This window comes from Herpailurus yagouaroundi, unplaced genomic scaffold (genome assembly GCF_014898765.1).
Source record: "Herpailurus yagouaroundi ecotype Mexico unplaced genomic scaffold, PumYag 186, whole genome shotgun sequence".
NCBI lineage: Eukaryota > Metazoa > Chordata > Mammalia > Carnivora > Felidae > Herpailurus > Herpailurus yagouaroundi.
Window position 1 is genome coordinate 6,135,441 of NW_024412417.1, and position 17,945 is coordinate 6,153,385.

At 35.2% G+C, this 17,945-nt stretch overlaps 1 protein-coding gene across 1 annotated transcript in view; it reads left to right on the top strand.

Moving 5' to 3' along the window:
• Positions 1-16,246, top strand: part of TMEM67 (transmembrane protein 67) — a 55,365-nt gene extending 39,119 nt beyond the window's left edge. Inside the window, exons 22-28 of the mRNA XM_040493979.1 lie at positions 2,783-2,863; positions 3,358-3,474; positions 6,957-7,073; positions 7,178-7,282; positions 7,829-7,931; positions 13,592-13,734; positions 14,994-16,246. Coding sequence (XP_040349913.1) covers positions 2,783-2,863; positions 3,358-3,474; positions 6,957-7,073; positions 7,178-7,282; positions 7,829-7,931; positions 13,592-13,734; positions 14,994-15,074 — 747 coding nt within the window. The 3' untranslated portion in view covers positions 15,075-16,246. The remainder of the gene's footprint in view (positions 1-2,782; positions 2,864-3,357; positions 3,475-6,956; positions 7,074-7,177; positions 7,283-7,828; positions 7,932-13,591; positions 13,735-14,993) is intronic.
• The last annotated feature ends 1,699 nt before the right edge of the window (positions 16,247-17,945 follow it).

Genomic DNA, 17,945 nt, shown 5'->3' on the forward strand with positions numbered 1-17,945 from the left:
TTTATTATTTTTTTTAACGTTCACTTATTTTTGACAGAGAAAGAGAGACCGAGCATGAGTGGGGGAGGGGCAGAGAGAGGGAGACACAGAATCCGAAGCAGGCTCCAGGCTCTGAGCTGTCAGCACAGAGCCCGACGCGGGGCTCGGACTCACAGACCACGAGACCATGACCTGAGCCGAAGTCGAACACTCAACCAACTGAGCCACCCAGGGGCCCTGTTAAGCTGCTTTTAATATTTCCTTTTTTTTTTTTTTTTTTAAATACAACTGAGTGTTTACATTTATTTATATATCATTAAATCTCATTCAGATTGCCAGTACCCCTTGTGAAATTTTTGTTGAAATATTTATTGAGAAAACTGAAACTAAAAATAAATCTTCTTGGCCTCAGGTCCTGTGGCTCTAGCAGAGGATCTTTTCTATGCTCACTTCCCTTATCTTCTTAGACCTTAAAAAAAAAAAAAAAAAAGATGAAAGGAAGAAGAGAAAGCAGCATGAACTAAAGCACCTGACTCCAATATCTGCACTTCTTTCTCTTGCTTCTAGACACTCCCATGAATGGAAAGAACCTTTCTGTTTGATTAAAAATTTCTTTAAGTCAGCAAATGAACATGGGACCTTTAGACACACCGCGTTAAACTTTCTCCAGCCTGGCAAAACAGGCTATTTTTAAATCATGGTTTGGGATTAAAATCCAAAAATTCCTATAGAATTGGATCCAGGTGGCATTCTGTAACCTGAGAATAGACTCTGAAAATTTACATTTATCTTAAATTGGTGAGACTTGTTTAAACTAGAAGCTACAGGGATAGATCCAGTGAGAGATGGCTTAATAATCAGAAAAGAAAGTCAGGGGCGCCTGGGTGGCTCAGTCGGTTGGACATCCAATTTTGGCTCAGGTCCTGACCTCATAGTTTATGGGTTCAAGCCCCACATCAGGCTCTGTGCTGACAGCTCAAAGCCTGAAACCTGCTTCCAATTCTGTTTCCCTCTCTCTCTGCCCCTCCCCAACTCATGCTCTGTTCCCTCTCTCTCAAAATATAAATAAACACTAAAAACAAGAAAAGAAAGCCAAACACATTAGAATTTGAAATGAGGTAGGATCAAAAGAGAATGGGGTTTGATATTTATCATCAATATAATAGGGAGAAAAGTCATTTTAAAGATATATAAGTATACATTTTTCTGAGTAGATTGGATTCATCTGGATGTAAAGAATTTAAAGGAATACCATCTGAACCTTTTCATATTTGGTTAAGTACAACAACAACAAAAAACCAAAATAGCAATGGCTGAAGTAAAAGTGACCTGTATCATGAGAAAGGAGAATGGAGATGTGCAATGCAGGGTGGCTCCATGCTGCCGCCCGGACCCAGAAGCTCTGCCACTCAGAACTTCCCTCTCTAAGGTCACCTTGTGGAAGGAGTGAGGGGAAACAGCTCACCCTCTCTTCTCTAAGAGCCTTTCCAGAAGTGCTGTTCAGCATTTCCTTGGCCAGAACTTAGGCAGATGGCCACACCTTCCTGCACTGGTGTCTTTCAGCTGGGCAGCAGTGTGCCCGCTCCAAAGAGGGTTCTGTCACTAAGGAGAAAGCAGGAAGGATTGGTGGGGCAGAAACTAGTCATCTCAGGCACCAACATCTCATCTCATTCTTTGTTTCTCACCCTGCTTTCATTCTGGTAGGAGTGTTTCTCTCCGTGGGTTATCAGTGTTTATTCCTCAAGTATTGTTAAGAGTCCCTTTAAAAACCTGTTACCGTTCCACAAATTTGTTCACATAAAAAGTGTTTTTGATTCTCATAACGTTAAGCTTATTATTTACTCCTTTTATTTCCCTAAACCCAGCTTCTTCAACTTTTAAGTGGTATCCTTTAGTTTTTAAACTTTGAAAGTTGCTGTTCTTCAAGTCCTTTAAAGGGATTTAAAACAAGACGTATATAGAATGTTAGGGAAGTATGTTCAGTAATCAGCTGCGGTAGATTCATTTATTTATTCATTCACATATCTGAGTACATTTCTGTACTAGGCTCTGTGCTGGGCTCAAGGATATGCTTAACAAGAACAAGCTACAGATTGTGGCAAATGCTGTGAAGGGCATCAGGAGATGAGATAGGGAGTAAGTGGAGGAGAGGTGGGTGGAAGTTAGGAACGAGGGCAGCTTTCAACTGGGTGGTTAGGAAATATTCTCTTTCTCTGACATATCTAAGTAGGTCTACGACATAAACTTTTCTCTTTTGATTTATAAAATAATTTCCTTTTCCAGTATTGTTATTGAAGCTAAGAAAACAGTTGAAACCATTCCATTTGAATATTTAATGCAGTATCTGCAGTTGAAATAGAATACTTGATATATGTTTTTTATGTGCTACTCTGTCAGGGAAGATTAATTTGAAAAGCAGCATGTTTTCTAATGGCTTTGGAACTTAGGAGATGAGCAGGATTGCAGAACCAAACATAAATCTGGCCACTAATATATTGGTTTATGCTAAATTTTTTAAAGTCCTTCTTTTTCCTCCCATGTTTGTCCTGTCTTGTTTTAATGATATAGAAAAGTTTTTAAAATGCAAAATAGGCTCCCTCAATGAATCTTAATACAATTCCAAAGCCTACTTTCTTTGACAGAAGAATCAGAAATGATAAGTAGGATTGTATCCCACAGGAACCATTCAGAGGCCACTGTGTTCTTGGGTGGACCTTCTTTTTTCTTAAGATACTATACTGTGGCTATAAAAGAAAATTAAATTTTAAAACCTAATAAGTATGAACTTGGCTTAATGTTTCAGATCATGTTCTTTGCTGTCTTTTATGAGAGATTTATAGAAGATAAAATTCGACAGTTTGTGGATTTATGCTGTATGAGCAATGTAAGTACTTTCTAACTTTATCTTGTGACTGTTATTTTTCCCTTTTTAAAGGTCATGAGTACATTAAGAGAGGCTTTAAAAGTGATTTGGTATGATTGGATTTTTTAGTCCAATTTCCCACTGATTGTTAATTCCGGAGATAGTTATAATGAGCTACAAGCTAATGTTTACTGCCTTAGTTTCTTCTTCTTCATGTGCAGTTTCTTAATTATGAATTCCTTATGCTACCAAATAATTCACTCAGCAGAGTCCCTGAAAAGTTTTCATATATCAATCCTATTTCTTCCTTTCTTGGAAAATATCTTCAATCTCATTTCTGTGTTCTTTAAAAAAAAATTACTTAATTATCCTTTATTACTTTATTGTCCTGTTTGTATATTTTCCAAGAATTCAGCCCTCTTTATTTTGAGAGAAAGAAAGCAATTTTAAGAAAAACTTACTTTTCATTGTTTTCTCGATGAGCTGCTAATAGTTCCTCTCTTCTCTTTTTATAGATATCAGTGTTTCTGTTATCCCACAAATGTTTTGGATATTACATTCATGGTAGATCAGTACATGGGCATGCAGATACTAATATGGAAGAAATGAATATGAATCTTAAAAGAGAAGCGGTATGAAAGTATTTAACATCTTTTTTTTTTTTTTAATTTTTTTTAACATTTATTTATTTTTGAGACAGAGCATGAGAGGGGGAGGGCCAGAGGGAGGGAGACACAGAATCCGAAACAGGCTCCAGGCTCTGAGCTGTTAGCACAGAGCCCGACGCGGGGCTCGAACTCACAGACCGCGAGATCACGACCGGAGCCGAAGTCGGCCGCTTAACCGACTGAGCCACCCAGGTGCCCCTTTAACATCTTTTTAATTTGAGACATGGGTTCTCTTTTCTTAATCTAGGATTTATAATAATATTTTTAAAAATTCCTCATTGATTACTTTTGAAAGTTGCTGGGGCACTGATTCATTACCCTGAACATTAATAAAGGGAAAGAATCAAATTTCATCTTACAGTTCCTTATATGAACTGTATTTCAGAGTAACCGAAGAATTCATGAGGGAAAGTTCTTCCTTATAAAAAGAAACTAAAAGAAATTCTACCTTAGAAAATCACCATTTTATAATGACTGATGGATTAATGCATATAGGTTACAATCATCAGTGGATGCTAAAACAGTTAAGGGTAAATTGACAGGGAGCTTTAAAACAAGGAATCAGGTCGACACAATCTGAGCACACTGGCTCAATCTTACTACAAGTAAAAATTAGGAAAACGAACATTATGCACTTCCTGTTATGATGCAGTAGGAAGTACATAGTATCACTCATAAAATATCCTTGCTTAAGAAAATCAAGTCTAAATACAATCAAGCCTCTAGATCTAACCGCCAGTTTACAGGAATTAGAGGAGCTAGAGGGATAAATTAAATAATACCATAGGAAGGAATTAGCCATATGTAGAATGCAGGATAGCTCACAAGGTAGATGACCCAGTGTCTCCAGCAAATCAAGAGCATGTAAAGAAGTGGGGTGGATGGTGTGAGAACTGTTACATAGGAAGAGATTTAGAAACAAAATAATCAAGTACAGTGTATAGACTTTGGATCCTGATCCAAACAAACCAACTATAAAAAAAAAAGTCCTTGGGAAAAATTAGGAGATTTAAGGACTAAATATTAAATTATATTAAGGAATGATTCATTTTATTACATGTGCAAATGGCATGGTGGTTTGTTTTTTTAAGACCTTATTAGTTATAGATACATACAGAAGTATTTACAGATTTGGGGTTGGGTGATGGATGGTTTACTGTTTGTTCTCTGTACTGTGTACATTAGACCACTTCCTTAATAAAATTAAAAAGAAAAATAAATACTTAAGAAGAAAAATTAAAAGGATTTTTTGACTAAAGGACCTGTGACTTGTACGAATCTAGTACATGATTATAGCACATCTCAGAGAACAATTTATTTAGTACATGAACTGGTTGGTTAACTATTAGAAATTAACACCTGATTGAAAAGTTAAATGTAAAAAAAAAGAATATCTGAGATTGGGAGATGACATTCTAAGCAAAAAGAATAGAAAACATCAGGGGCACCTGGGTGGCTTAGTCCGTTGAGTGTCAGACTTCAGCTCAGGTCATCATCTCACAGCCCCTCGTCTCCAGCCCCACGTCAGACTCTCTGCTGTCAGCACAGAGCCTGCTTGAGATCCTCTGTGCCCTCTCTCTCTCTGCCCCTCCCCTGTTTACACTAGAAAGTAAACATTAAAAAAAAAAAATAATTAGAAAGCATCATAAACGGAATATTCATTGATTTTACTTTATTAATTAATGGAGAATATTTACCTAGCCAACAATCATATAAATAAAAGACATAGCAAATAAGGATAAAATTCTCATAGCAAATATTACAAAGATATTGATAGCAATATTGAAAGTCATAAAGATCAATAGGTGAACAGTTAAAACCTCAATGGAAAAATGACAATTTTTAAATACATAAATGAACAGGAGACTAATAAACCTCTTAAAAATGTATAGCTCATAAATGAATGTAAAAAACTAATATTTTTGCCCTCTTCAAATTAGCAAACTCTTTTTAAAAAGCTAATACTTAATAGTACCAAGGACATGATGAAATGGGCACCCGTAAAACTCCTGGTCTAAGAATAAATTTTTACAAATCTTCTGGAAAGCATTTGGAAATAAATATACCAAGAGTTTTTTTTTAAGAGTTGATTATCTTTTACTCACTGATTCTGTAAATCTAATTCAAGGAAATAATTAGCAATGTGAATAGCTAATTAGGTTGAGGGTCTTTATCACAGGGACTATTTATAAGGCCAAAAGCATACATAAAAATAAGAATATATTAAATCAATTGGTCTTCCTACACAGTGAAATCTTAGGTAGACATTAAAAATCTTGTTTTATAGAATATTTAATGACATAGATAAAAAGAAATCAGTGTGATCCCAATTTTATGCCATCTATATGTATATCCCTGGACAAAGGACTGGAAATGAAATACCTTCAAAACTTCTATCTCTGAATGTTGAGATCATAGGTGATTTTTTTTCTTTTCTTTCTTTTTTATACTACTCCATATTTTATAAATTCTCTGCAATAGCATGTGCTTTTTTAATCAGGAAAAAAGAAATGTTTTTTAACAGAGAAATTCACTACATGTAGACTTCCTTTCAGTCTGTGAAAAACAAGTGTTATGTTTGAAGATTAAATTTAGACAAGAAGATTATTAAACTCTGGAATAGGCAAATAAAGCAAGAGAAGGGAAGCAGAAGGACTTGAGGTGACCTTGAAGCATCGATGGGAAGTAGCTAGGGGTGGGGTAGGGCAAAATTTCACATGTTTATGGTTGTCAGGATTCAGGCTGTGTCAAGGAGACCTGAAATGGATATCTGGTCCATGGCATTAACCGTTCAATCATGTATCACTACCTTTTTATTGCATTTAATTAAGGAAGTGTTTTAAAAGTTTTTAGGAAACAAAAAAGATTATAATTATGAAAGTAGTTAATCTAAGACTAGACATTTTGGCATGCATTAAAGAGCAATAAAATTAATCATAAAGCAAATGTCAATATATAATGAATTTAGTATGGATTTTTTTTAAAGTAGTGTAAAGGAGATGATACAGAGAGCTGAAAGGCATGACAACAAAGAAATTAGTAAAACCCGGAGGGGAGTGGGAACCTCGGATAATGTCAGAATCCCTTTTGTCTCAAATATAGTTTCAGTAAAATTTCAGTTGGCTTCCAAATCTTGTAATGTGTGATACCAACAAAAAGAAAAATTTTAGGGGTGCCTCAGTCAGTTAAGTGTCCAACTTTGGCTCAGGTCATGATCTTGCGGTTAGTGAGTTTCAGCTCTGTGTCAGGCTCTGTGCTGGCAGCTCGGAGCCTAAACCTTGGAGCCTGCTTCAGATTCTGTCTCCCTCTCTCTCTGGTCCTCCCCCAGCTCACACTCTGTCTCTCAAAAATAAATAAACTTTTTTTTTTTTTTTAAATTTGTGTATTTTCTTTTTGAGATAAGGCAAAATTTTTATGATCTTTATTTAAATCTTTTAACTTTTCAGGAAAACTTGTGTAGCCAGAGAGGTTTGGTACCAAACACAGACGGTCAGACTTTTCAGATTGCAATTTCCAGCCAGATGAGACAACACTATGACAGAATTCATGAGACACTAACAAGGGTTTGTATAAATTACAATTCAGGTATATTTTGTCAATATTTCATGTTACTTAAAAACCAAGAACGTAAGACGTGTTGCATTTATTTTTGTCTCTTTCACATTAGAAAAATGGCCCTGCCAGACTATTGAGTTCATCGGCAAGTACATTTGAGCAGAGTATAAAAGCATATCATACTATGAATAAATTTCTTGGCTCTTTCATCGATCATGTATGTATGTCAGCATTTATATTTAAACTAGAAGCAAAATACAATTCTTAAGAAGTTAACCAGGAATGTCAGTGATTTCTTTAGTTAACTAAGTCAGTGGATTTAGAACCCTTCTTTTTTTGCCTATCAAAATTAATACTGTGGCTTAAAGACAGAGTTACGTTATATAAAAATAAAATGACATTTTATATCTCTACTAGCATAATGATAATTCCCTTGAAGTATGTCTACACTGCAATTGTGTCAGCTAGTTACTGAAGTATTACTATATTATTTATTACAGAGATATGCTGTGGTTGTATTCCTGAAAAGCTTGTTATTAAGTTGATTTTAAGTATATCTAGCCCTAAATACTACTAACGACATTTAAAATTTTTAACATTTCTAAAGAAAAACTTTGTTACAAAGCCCAGTGTAGTAAAATCCATCTTTTTAAAGAACATATTTTCCTTACTATTCATTTTTCATTTTCTCTCTTCCTGATTTTACATTAATTTGGAAACATTTCACTGCTGTTTTTGAAATAACTTTGTCTTTTTATATTAGGTTCATAAGGAAATGGACTACTTTATAAAAGATAAATTGCTTCTTGAAAGAATCTTTGGAATGGAATTCATGGAACCAATGGAAAAAAGCATCTTTTACAATGGTATCCTTCAAATGCCTTTGCTAAACTTGATTACTATTTTCAAAGTTTCAAAAAAAAGTACTTGTAGTTATTTGTTTTGCTTTTATAATTTTATATAAAAACAAAGGAAAGGTAATGAACTTAATTAACTTAACAGTATTATAGTAGTTTGCTAGGTTCCATTTTATTATGTCATATGGCAGGAAACAAAAGTATAAAAGGGGCGCCTGGGTGGCTCAGTCAGTTAAGTGTCCAACTCTTCATCTCAGCTCAGGTCTTGATCTCAGGGTCGTGAGTTCAAGCCCTGCACTGGGCTCTGTGCTGGATGTGAAGCCTACTTAAATACACACACACACACGTGTGTGTGTGTGTGTGTGTGTGTGTGTGTGTGTGTGTGTGTGTTTGTGTGTGTGTGATACAAAAAAAGACCATTCTGTAAGAAAATAAAAAAACTGAATTTCAAAATCAGTGGTAGACATGAAAGAGATAGTAAAACACATAAAATTCAGGTTTTTTAAATTTGAGTATAACTGACATGATGTTACATTAGTTTCAGGTATACAACATAGTGATTCAACAAATCTGTATGTTGTGTTATGCTCACAAGTGTAGCTACCATCTGTCACTATGCAATGCTGTTATAATACCATTGACTATATTCCTTATGCTGTATCTTTTATTCCTGTGACTTATTCATTCTATAACTAGAAGCCTGTGTCTCCCACCTCCTCCACCCATGTGTCCTCCCCTCCACCTTACCCCTGCCGACCATCAGATTCTGCTTTTTGTTCATTTGTTTTGTTTTTTAGATTACACATATAAATGAAATCATGTGGTATTTATCTTTTTCTGTCTGGCTTACTTCACTTAGCATAACTCTCTCCACATCCATCCATGTTGCAAATGGCAAGATCTCATTCCATTTTTTATGGCTAATATTCCACTGTGTGTGTGAATATATATATTTATTTATGTATTCTTTATCCATTCATCTGTGAATGGATGCTTGGGCTGCTTTGATATCTTGGTCATCGTAAATAATGCTGCAATAAACATAGGGGTACATCTATATTTCCAAATTAGTGTTTCTGTTTTCTTTGGGTAAATGACCAGTAGTGGAATTATTGCATCATATGACATTTCTATTTTTAATATTTTGAGGAACCTCCATGCTGTTTTCCACAGTAGCTGTACCAATTTACATTCCCACCAACAATGCGCAAGAGTTCCCTTTTCTCCACATCCTCATCAACACTTCTTATTTCTTGTCTTTTTAATTTTAGCCATTCAGACAGGTGTTAGGTTTTCGTTGTGGTTTTGATTTGCATTTTCCTGATGATTAGTGACGTTGGGCTTCGTTTCATGTGTCTGTTGGCCATCTGTATGTCTTTTTTGGGAAAATGTCTTTCAGGTCCTCTTCCCATTTTTAAATGGGATTTTTTTTTTTTTTAAGTATTGAGTTAAGTTTTTATGTATTTTGGGTATTAACCTCTTTTCAGGTATGTCATTTGCAAATATCTTCTCCCATTCAGTAGGTTGTTTTTTTATGTTGTTGATTGTTTCCTTCACTGTGTAAAGCTTTTTTATTTTGATGTCCCAATAGTTTATGTTTGCCTTTATTTCTCTTACCTGAGGAGACATATATATGTCTCCTTAAAAATTTTGCCATGGTCAGGGGTGCCTGGGTGGCTCAGTTGGTTAAGCATCCAACTTTGGCTCAGGTCATGGTCTCATGGTTTGTGAGTTTGAGCCCCGCGTCGGGCTCTGTGCTGACAGCTCAGAGCCTGGAGCCTGCTTCAGATTCTGTCTCCCTCTCTCTCTGCCCCTCCCTTGCTCATGCTCTGTTTCTCTCTGTCTCAAAAATAAATAAAACATTTAAAAAATTTTTTTAATTTGCCATAGTCAATGTCAAAGAAATCACTGTCTATGTCTAGGAGTTCTGTGGTTTCATGTCTCACATTTAGGTCTTTGATACATTTGAGTTTTTATTTTTGTGTATGGTGTAAGAAAGTGGTCCAGTTCTATTCTTTCTTTGCATGTAGCTGTCCAGTTTTCCCAGCGCCATTTATTGGAGAGATTGTCTTTTCCTCATTGTATATTCTTGCCTTCTCTGTCATAGAACAATTGACCTTATAGGCACGGGTTTATTTCTGGGCTCTCTATTCTGTTATGTTGATCTATGTGTCTTGTTTTTGTGCCAGTACCATACTGTTTTGGTTACAACAGCTTTGTAGTGTATCTTGAAATCTGGAACTGTGCTACCTCCAGCTTTGTTTTTTTCTTTCTCAGGATTGCTTTGGCTATTTGTGTTTCCATATAAATTTTAGTATTATTTGTTCCAGATCTGTGAAAATGCTGTTAGTAATTTGTTAGGAATTGCATTGAACCTTTAGGTTGCTTTGGGTAGTGTGAACATTTTAACCATATTAATTCTTCCAACCCATGAACATGAAATATCTTTCCATTTGTGTGTGGTGTCTTTAATTTTTTTCATCAGTGTTTTATAGTTTTCAGAGTACAGATAACCTCCTTGGTTATTTATTCCTAGGTATTTTATTATTTTGGGTGCAATTGTAAATTGCACTCTTAATTTCTCTTTCTGCTACTTCATTATTAGTGTATAGAGGATTTCTAGGCATTAATTTTGTATCCTACAACTTTACTGAATCCATTTATTACTTATGAGAGTTTTTGATTGGAGGCTTTAGGGTGTTGTATCATGTCATCTGCAAATAGTGACCGTTTAATTTCTTCCTTACCCAGTTTAGATGCCCTTTATTTCTTTTTCTTGCCTGATTACTCTAGCACTTCCAGTGCTATGTTGAATAAAAGTGGCAAGAGTGAACATAAAATTCAGATTTTATGAGAATCTGCAGTTAGTGGAAAACTAATGAAACACTTAAAGAATAACATTCGTGATTAGTTTTAATTTTTTATTTTATCCAAATTCTTAAAAATCACAGCTATCTGTGACAGGAATGGTGCCTAAACCTGGTTTCTTATCTTAAAAATGTGGTATATATGTCACTTTTAATGTGGCTGATAACCTCTTATATGGGTTCATTAGAATGGAAATGATGTAACCTGTGTCCTGGCCTAGATGACACTTATTCAGGCAGTATTGGGCATTATGTGTTGTGCCAGTCCCAGGATACACAGATACACAGACTAGTGGGCATCTCAAATGTATGAGTGGGGCGATGCTGGGATGGAAGGCTCTGCAGGCACAGGATATACCAAGTACAGAAAGGATAGTGGAATTGCATCTTAAACAAAAAAAGTTACTATTGTCAAACAGGAATGTCAGGGGAAGAGAGGCAAAGACATTTGTACAGAAGGGGGAAAGGGCATTCAGTACTTACGAATTTTATTGGTGAAGCCTGGTATGAAGTGGGACATCGTAGGAGTACATGAAAGATAAAGAGGGTGATGATCAAATCAAAATCCTTGTCTGACATCCTGAGGAGTTTTACTTTATCCTATAGAGCAGTTGTTTCCAAAATATATATATATATATATATATATATATATATATATATATATATATATACATCTTTTCAATGTTTGTCTCACAAGAGATGTGGTTGATTCGTGAAGGTATGATAAAAAACATTAAAATGTCTATTTGTGTATTTGCGATTCAGTCATTTTTAATTTGTATTTTAAAGAATTTATAATATATAGTAGTATTTAATAAAATATACCTATTGTGGAATGCATGCTTAACACTTTGTTCTGATAGGGATCCATGATTAAAACAATTTGGAAACCACTGCTAAGGAACATGGGCGCCATCAAAAAGTGTTAAGCAAATCTGATGGTAGATTTCTACTACTCTGGCAATAGTAAAGTGTGTTAAGGTTGTATTTATACCTGTGCTATCATGTGTGAAAAGCCTGGTAGGCATCAGTGCCTGGTATGGGATGGCTCCCAGTGTAGTCATGTTACTATTTGTAATAACAATACAGTCATCTTCATCTTCATCTTCACCGGGAGATGATGAGAATATGAGCTACAGCAGTAATGATGGGGATAAAGAAGAAGAAAGGATTGTCAGAGATATTAAGAGGAAAAAAACAGGTAGAGGAGAGAGAGTAGTAAAAAATTATCCAGATTTCCAGCTTGTATGACTAAGTGGTTGGTGGTGATGCTTTTCACTAAAAGAATGCAGATGGAGGGAAAGAAGATGAATTTAGGTTTTCTTTTAAATTTTTTTTAATGTTTATTTTTGAGAAAGAGAGTGCAAGTGGGGGAGGGCAGAGAGAGAGGGAGACATGGAATCCGAAGCAGGCTCCAGGCTCCAAGCTGTCAGCACAGAGCCCGACGCAGGGCTTGAACTCACGAACTGTGAGATCATGACCTGAGCCGAAGTCAGACGCTTAATTGACTGAGCCACCCAGGTGCCCCTAAATTTAGTTTTGAATATGTTGTATCTTGAGGTACTTTCTGGACAACTAAGAGGAAATGTCCAGTGAGGTATTAAATGTAATGAACTGGATCTCAGGAGAAAGGAAAGGCACACAATAGCCGGGAGTCTCATCAAAGGAGGGCATTGCTGGAGCGATGTCAGTGAAAGAACACCCGGGAAGAGCATACAGAGCAGGCTTGTTTATTTGCTTAAATATATATGCAAGTATAATATGTATACAGAAGTCCATATTTTGTAAGGATATAGAATAAAGGGGAGTGAATTTTCACAAACTGAATATATCCCTGTAACTAGCACCCTGATCAAAAAAGAACATTACCAGCAAGCCAGGCATCCCCTTGTATCAAACAGAGTTCCTAACTGGATATCCATGAACAGCTTTGCTGGTTCCCCGGACCTCCCTGAAATTATGAGCCAGATTTGTATATATGTACTTTCTTCCCACTCTGGTGAAAGGGTCTGTAGCTTTCATCAGAATCTTAAAAGGGTGTTTACATCCCAAAAAGAACAAACCCCTCCTTGTGGAGTGAGGGGAAGAAAAAAAAAAAGAGAGAGAGGTCTTAGAGCAGAACCTTAGAGTTCTGCTCTATTTAAAACGCAATCGGGGCGCCTGGTTGGCGCAGTCGGTTAAGCTCAGGTCACGATCTCGCGGTCCGTGAGTTCGAGCCCCGCGTCGGGCTCTGGGCTGATGGCTCAGAGCCTGGAGCCTGTTTCCGATTCTGTGTCTCCCTCTCTCTCTGCCCCTCCCCCGTTCATGCTCTGTCTCTCTCTGTCTCAAAAATAAATAAACGTTAAAAAAAAAAAATTTATAAAACGCAACCTATTTAAGACGCAAATTATAGCTCACTATGCATTATTCAGTCCTTGCTGGTTTGGTTTGGTTGTTTTTTTTAACTTCCTCTATCTTGAAGAATCTAAGATTCTTTGGGCTTTAGTTATATAAACAAATAAGGGATATTAATTACCTGGTCTTTGAGAGGTATTGACGATACACTTATATTACAAGCAATGACCAACCCTTGGTACAAATGTTAAAATTGCTTTTTATGAGCAGAATTCCTTGACTAATCTTTGAGATTAGCAATTTTTAATTTTAATACCGTTTGTTTATTTTTTGAAAGCAATGAAGTATTACAAGTAGCAGCTAGTTTCTATTGTGCTGTTTTTAAATATCCAAACTTTATCACCAGAAATTTATTCCATTTTGCAGTTTCTAATTTATATCTTATAAATTGCTTTTTTTTTTAAATAGATGAAGGATATTCTTTCAGCAGTGTCCTGTATTATGGAAATGAAGCCACTCTTCTTATTTTTGATGTGCTGTTCTTCTGTGTTGTGGATTTGGCTTGCCAAAATTTTGTTCTAGCAGCCTTCCTTACATACCTACAACAAGAGGTAACTGTAAAGTTTTTTTACTGGATTTCTTTTAAAAGAACTATATTGGATGGGGCCCCTGGTGGCTCAGTCCATTAAGTGTCTGACTCTTGATCTCGGCTCAGGTCATGATCTCACAGCTTGTGAGTTCAAGCCCTACATCGGGCTCTGTACCACCACTCCCCCCGCCCCCCCCCCGCCCAATAAATAAATAAACTTTAAAACAAATATTTTTTTTAAATCATTTTTTAAAAAATACATTGGAAGTAGATATTTTATAGCAGAGACTAACAGTATCTACTTTCACAAGGAATTTATAAAGGTTTAGAATATGATTATTCCTACCAAAAAAAAAAAAACAACAAAAAAACAGAAGAAACATTTCAGCCCTCTCCTTCAGGATCAATGAAATACTGGGGTCTTGTGGAGGGCATAAGTTGTTTGAGCAAATGTAAAAGGAATCCAGTAGGAAGATATTCAAATTGCTGATCATCTAGATGCCAGAAGCGGCAGTAATTAGAATCTAAAACCAATTTTACCATATATGTTAACTAACTGGAATTTAAATAAAAACTTGAAATTAAAAAAAAAAAAAAAGTAGAGGTAATTAGAGTTCCATTCATCCTCAGCACCAGATGTTAACATAACAAAAAGGCAAGCTAGGGTGATCTAGCTCAGGACGCAGCCCCAGAACAACCCCCTTATGGTAACTCTCATGCATTTTCCACCTGTGTGAATAAAAAAACAACTGCTAGATGGCTTTGGAGCCTGAAATGGAGATTTTAAGAAATGACAGATTTGTTCTGGAAATGTTATTAATGTCACTCAAATATTCCCCCATTATATCCAAGGAAGTATATGAGTTAGTAATACATAATTTATTAGTCTTTGACAGACATCTAAAATTACAAATTCTATCACTAACAGTTCTGTTGATGTTTCCGTAGCTTTTAGAGCTAGAGGTAAGATGCCTTGCAACATATTTGGCAGTGAATTTCTATGAACATGAGAAAATTTGTATTATTAATTCATTAAAACATAGTCTAAATAGGAATATACACTTCTTTGATATTATTATGAAAGATAATAGTCTTGAAATAATTTTGTATATCACCATGTCTCAGATGCCTGATACATGAAAATAAATAGTTGAGAGAATTAGCTAGTTTAATTTAGATATTTTAGTTGGTTATACATATTTCATTTTCTTTCTGTATATAGTTTTCATTCTTTCTGTATATAAAATTTCATTAATAAAAATTGTTTTAATTTTTTTCCAGATTTTTAGATTTATACGTAATACAGTAGGACAGAAGAATTTGGCATCCAAAACATTAGTGGATCAAAGATTTCTGATTTAATTTTGTGAATAACTTAAAAGACAACATAGCTGTGGCAAAAACAGTCATGATCATCAGGTTAGTTTGCCAAAGTTTTTAAAACTTTTAATGCAAATTATTCTATTTTTATTTGTTTTCTAATCTAAAGAAAGATTTATTTTTATAATTTGTGGATACATAACTTCTTTGTGAATATGTAGTGTGATATAATGAAGAATGTTGTTTTCCCATTTGTGGTGGTATTTAATTCACCAGTTCATAAAGTAGATAAACTGACAGCAGGGCAAAGGAAATCTACCTGTTGCTGTCAGCATAGCAGTCCCCATCATTTGTCTCTGTAGATAATTTTGTAAACTGGGGTTTGCCTACATTTTCTCACATTGACAAAATTACTTAGTTCCAAGTTCAAGGCTAGTTTTCAGTTTAAGAGTTTCTGGTTTTTACTTAACGTTATGGTAAATAAATTTGAAAACTATTTTCAAGTACTTAGAAATTTGAAATTGTATATTGCTGACTCAATTTGCCTCATTTTAATTTCTCACCCTGTTTGGCAAAGGACTAATTCACTCTTGGATTAATAGGCATCTCATGAGATGGTATATATTCATTCCTTTGTATACCTGTATTGTTAGGTCAGGAAATCTTCCCCGTAAAGCGTGTATATATCTTAACTATCACTTACATTTAAAACAAAGCTATAATGTGTGACATTTTCCCCAATATAGTTTTTCATACATTTTAAAAATTACATTTTAAGAGCACTCCCAAGTTTTGCTCTTCCATTATATTTAAAGATTATAAATAATGAACTGTAAATTTATCATGCTATATTGACAAGATGATTTATTGAAAGCAAACTTAGGCTTCATAAATCAGTACACTTGTATTTTTTTTAAATAAGGAAAAAAAATTAGGATCCAAAATATACTTGATGTAAATTCTGAACCATGTAGTAATAATTTCCCATGACATAATTTTTTTTCTTTAAAATACTCTTCAATAATCCTTTTCATTGTATACTGTATACTTGAAAGTCATCTTATGTTTCAAGTATAATGATCATTAACCCACAAACCATCATTTCTTACTGCCTTCTATGTTGATGCTGTGTAAATACATAAATATAATGTTATGTAAATATTGTTTCTATTTTTTAATTGAACATATGGAATAAAACATTTGGTGTCTCTGTTTCCTGTTTGATTAATGTGAATTTCATGAAATAACATTTAGGAATATACAATACTATTGCGACAGGGGTCCCCAGCCTTTGCCAAAGTTGAATCTTTTACATTTCTTTGAGTTTTAAGAATGACTGAGGAGAAAGAAGTAGGGCTAAGAAGTATTTGAAGTATTTCAAATATTTGAAACTAGTTTTTGAAGGGTCAAAGTACAGGAATGCCTTTATAAAACCTGTAAAGAGAAACAAATGTAATAGCCTGGATTTTTAAAACCCCTTGCTCAGAAGCATATGAAAGAAATTTAACTCTCATTGCACACATGAGAAGTTAATATTTATGTGAATGTTTGAAAATGGGAATTTCAGATAATAGGTGAGTCGGCTCACCTAATAAATTAAAACAGAGAAAAAACATTTTAAAACATCATTTTTCTGTACTAGTTTTATACAGTGTTGCTTTTTACTTCGGTTAGATACATAAAAATGTGTTCAGATTTTCATATGCTGTTGATTCCTTTGTCTACATTGCCACAATTTAAATTTTATGATCAGGTGCCTAATTTTCCATTAGCTCTATAATCTTATGTCCGTTTCTGTGGCACCAATTTACGGTACTTGTCCTGTTACATCCCCAGTTTTACTGATTACCTAGAAACATTTGATAAGTCTCCTCATCATTTCATACTGAAGCAAACTCTAGGTTCACCTGGAGGTTCTTTACAAGCTGCTGTGTGCTTAGTATCCTACTTAGAAAATGCATGGGTCCCTGACAGTTCTGCAGACCAGTCTCTGTTATGAGATGTTTATATTTGCTCATTTCTCTGGCACTGCTGTCCTAACAAACCCTTTTGAGAAGGCTCTACTGGTTACTAGATTGAGAGGCATTCAAAATGACCACTAACTCAGTGCTTGCAGGTACGAAATATGTATCTTTTTTTGTTGCCTATAAATATTGACGAATAAAAGCTGAGGGGAAATAAATATAAGTCAAGGAACAGTATGACTTAATGGAGAATGCTCCAGATTTAGTAACAGAAGCCCCGGATTCAAATGAGAATTTGAGTGCCTCTGTCACTTACTGGCTTTGGGACCTTAAACCAGGTCATTTGACATCATTGAGCTTTAGTCTGCCTCTCTACAATGGAAATAATACCCTTTGTTTTCCGCTTGTTGTGAGGATTAATTCCTTATCTTAATGATAAACATAACAGGAAACTATGTACACTAGAATTTTTATAATTTTTAGTTTAAAACACCTGCCTCCAAATATATTTTCTATCTTGCTAATAAATTATTTCCATAATATTAAAACCCAGATTACTGATCTCAGTAACTAACCAGGAACTGACCCCAGCCTCACCAGGAAGAGGCCCTCCCTGGTAGAGCCATCAGTGAAAGGCAAGAAGGAAGTGTCATCACACCATGTTTAGATACGGTTCATGGTACAGATTAGAAAAGAGGGAAGAGGGGCACCTGGATGGCTCAGTCGGGTGAGCATCCAACTCTTGGTTTCGGCTCAGGTCATGATCTCACGGTCATGGGATCGAGCCTCGCATCAAGCTCTGCACTGAGCATGGAGCCTGCGTGGGATTCTCTCTGCCTCTTCCCTGCACATTCTCTCTTTCTCTTTTCTCTCTCTCTCTCTCAAAATAAATAAATAAGCATAGAAAGAAAGAAAGAAAGAAAGAAAGAAAGAAAGAAAGAAAGAAAGA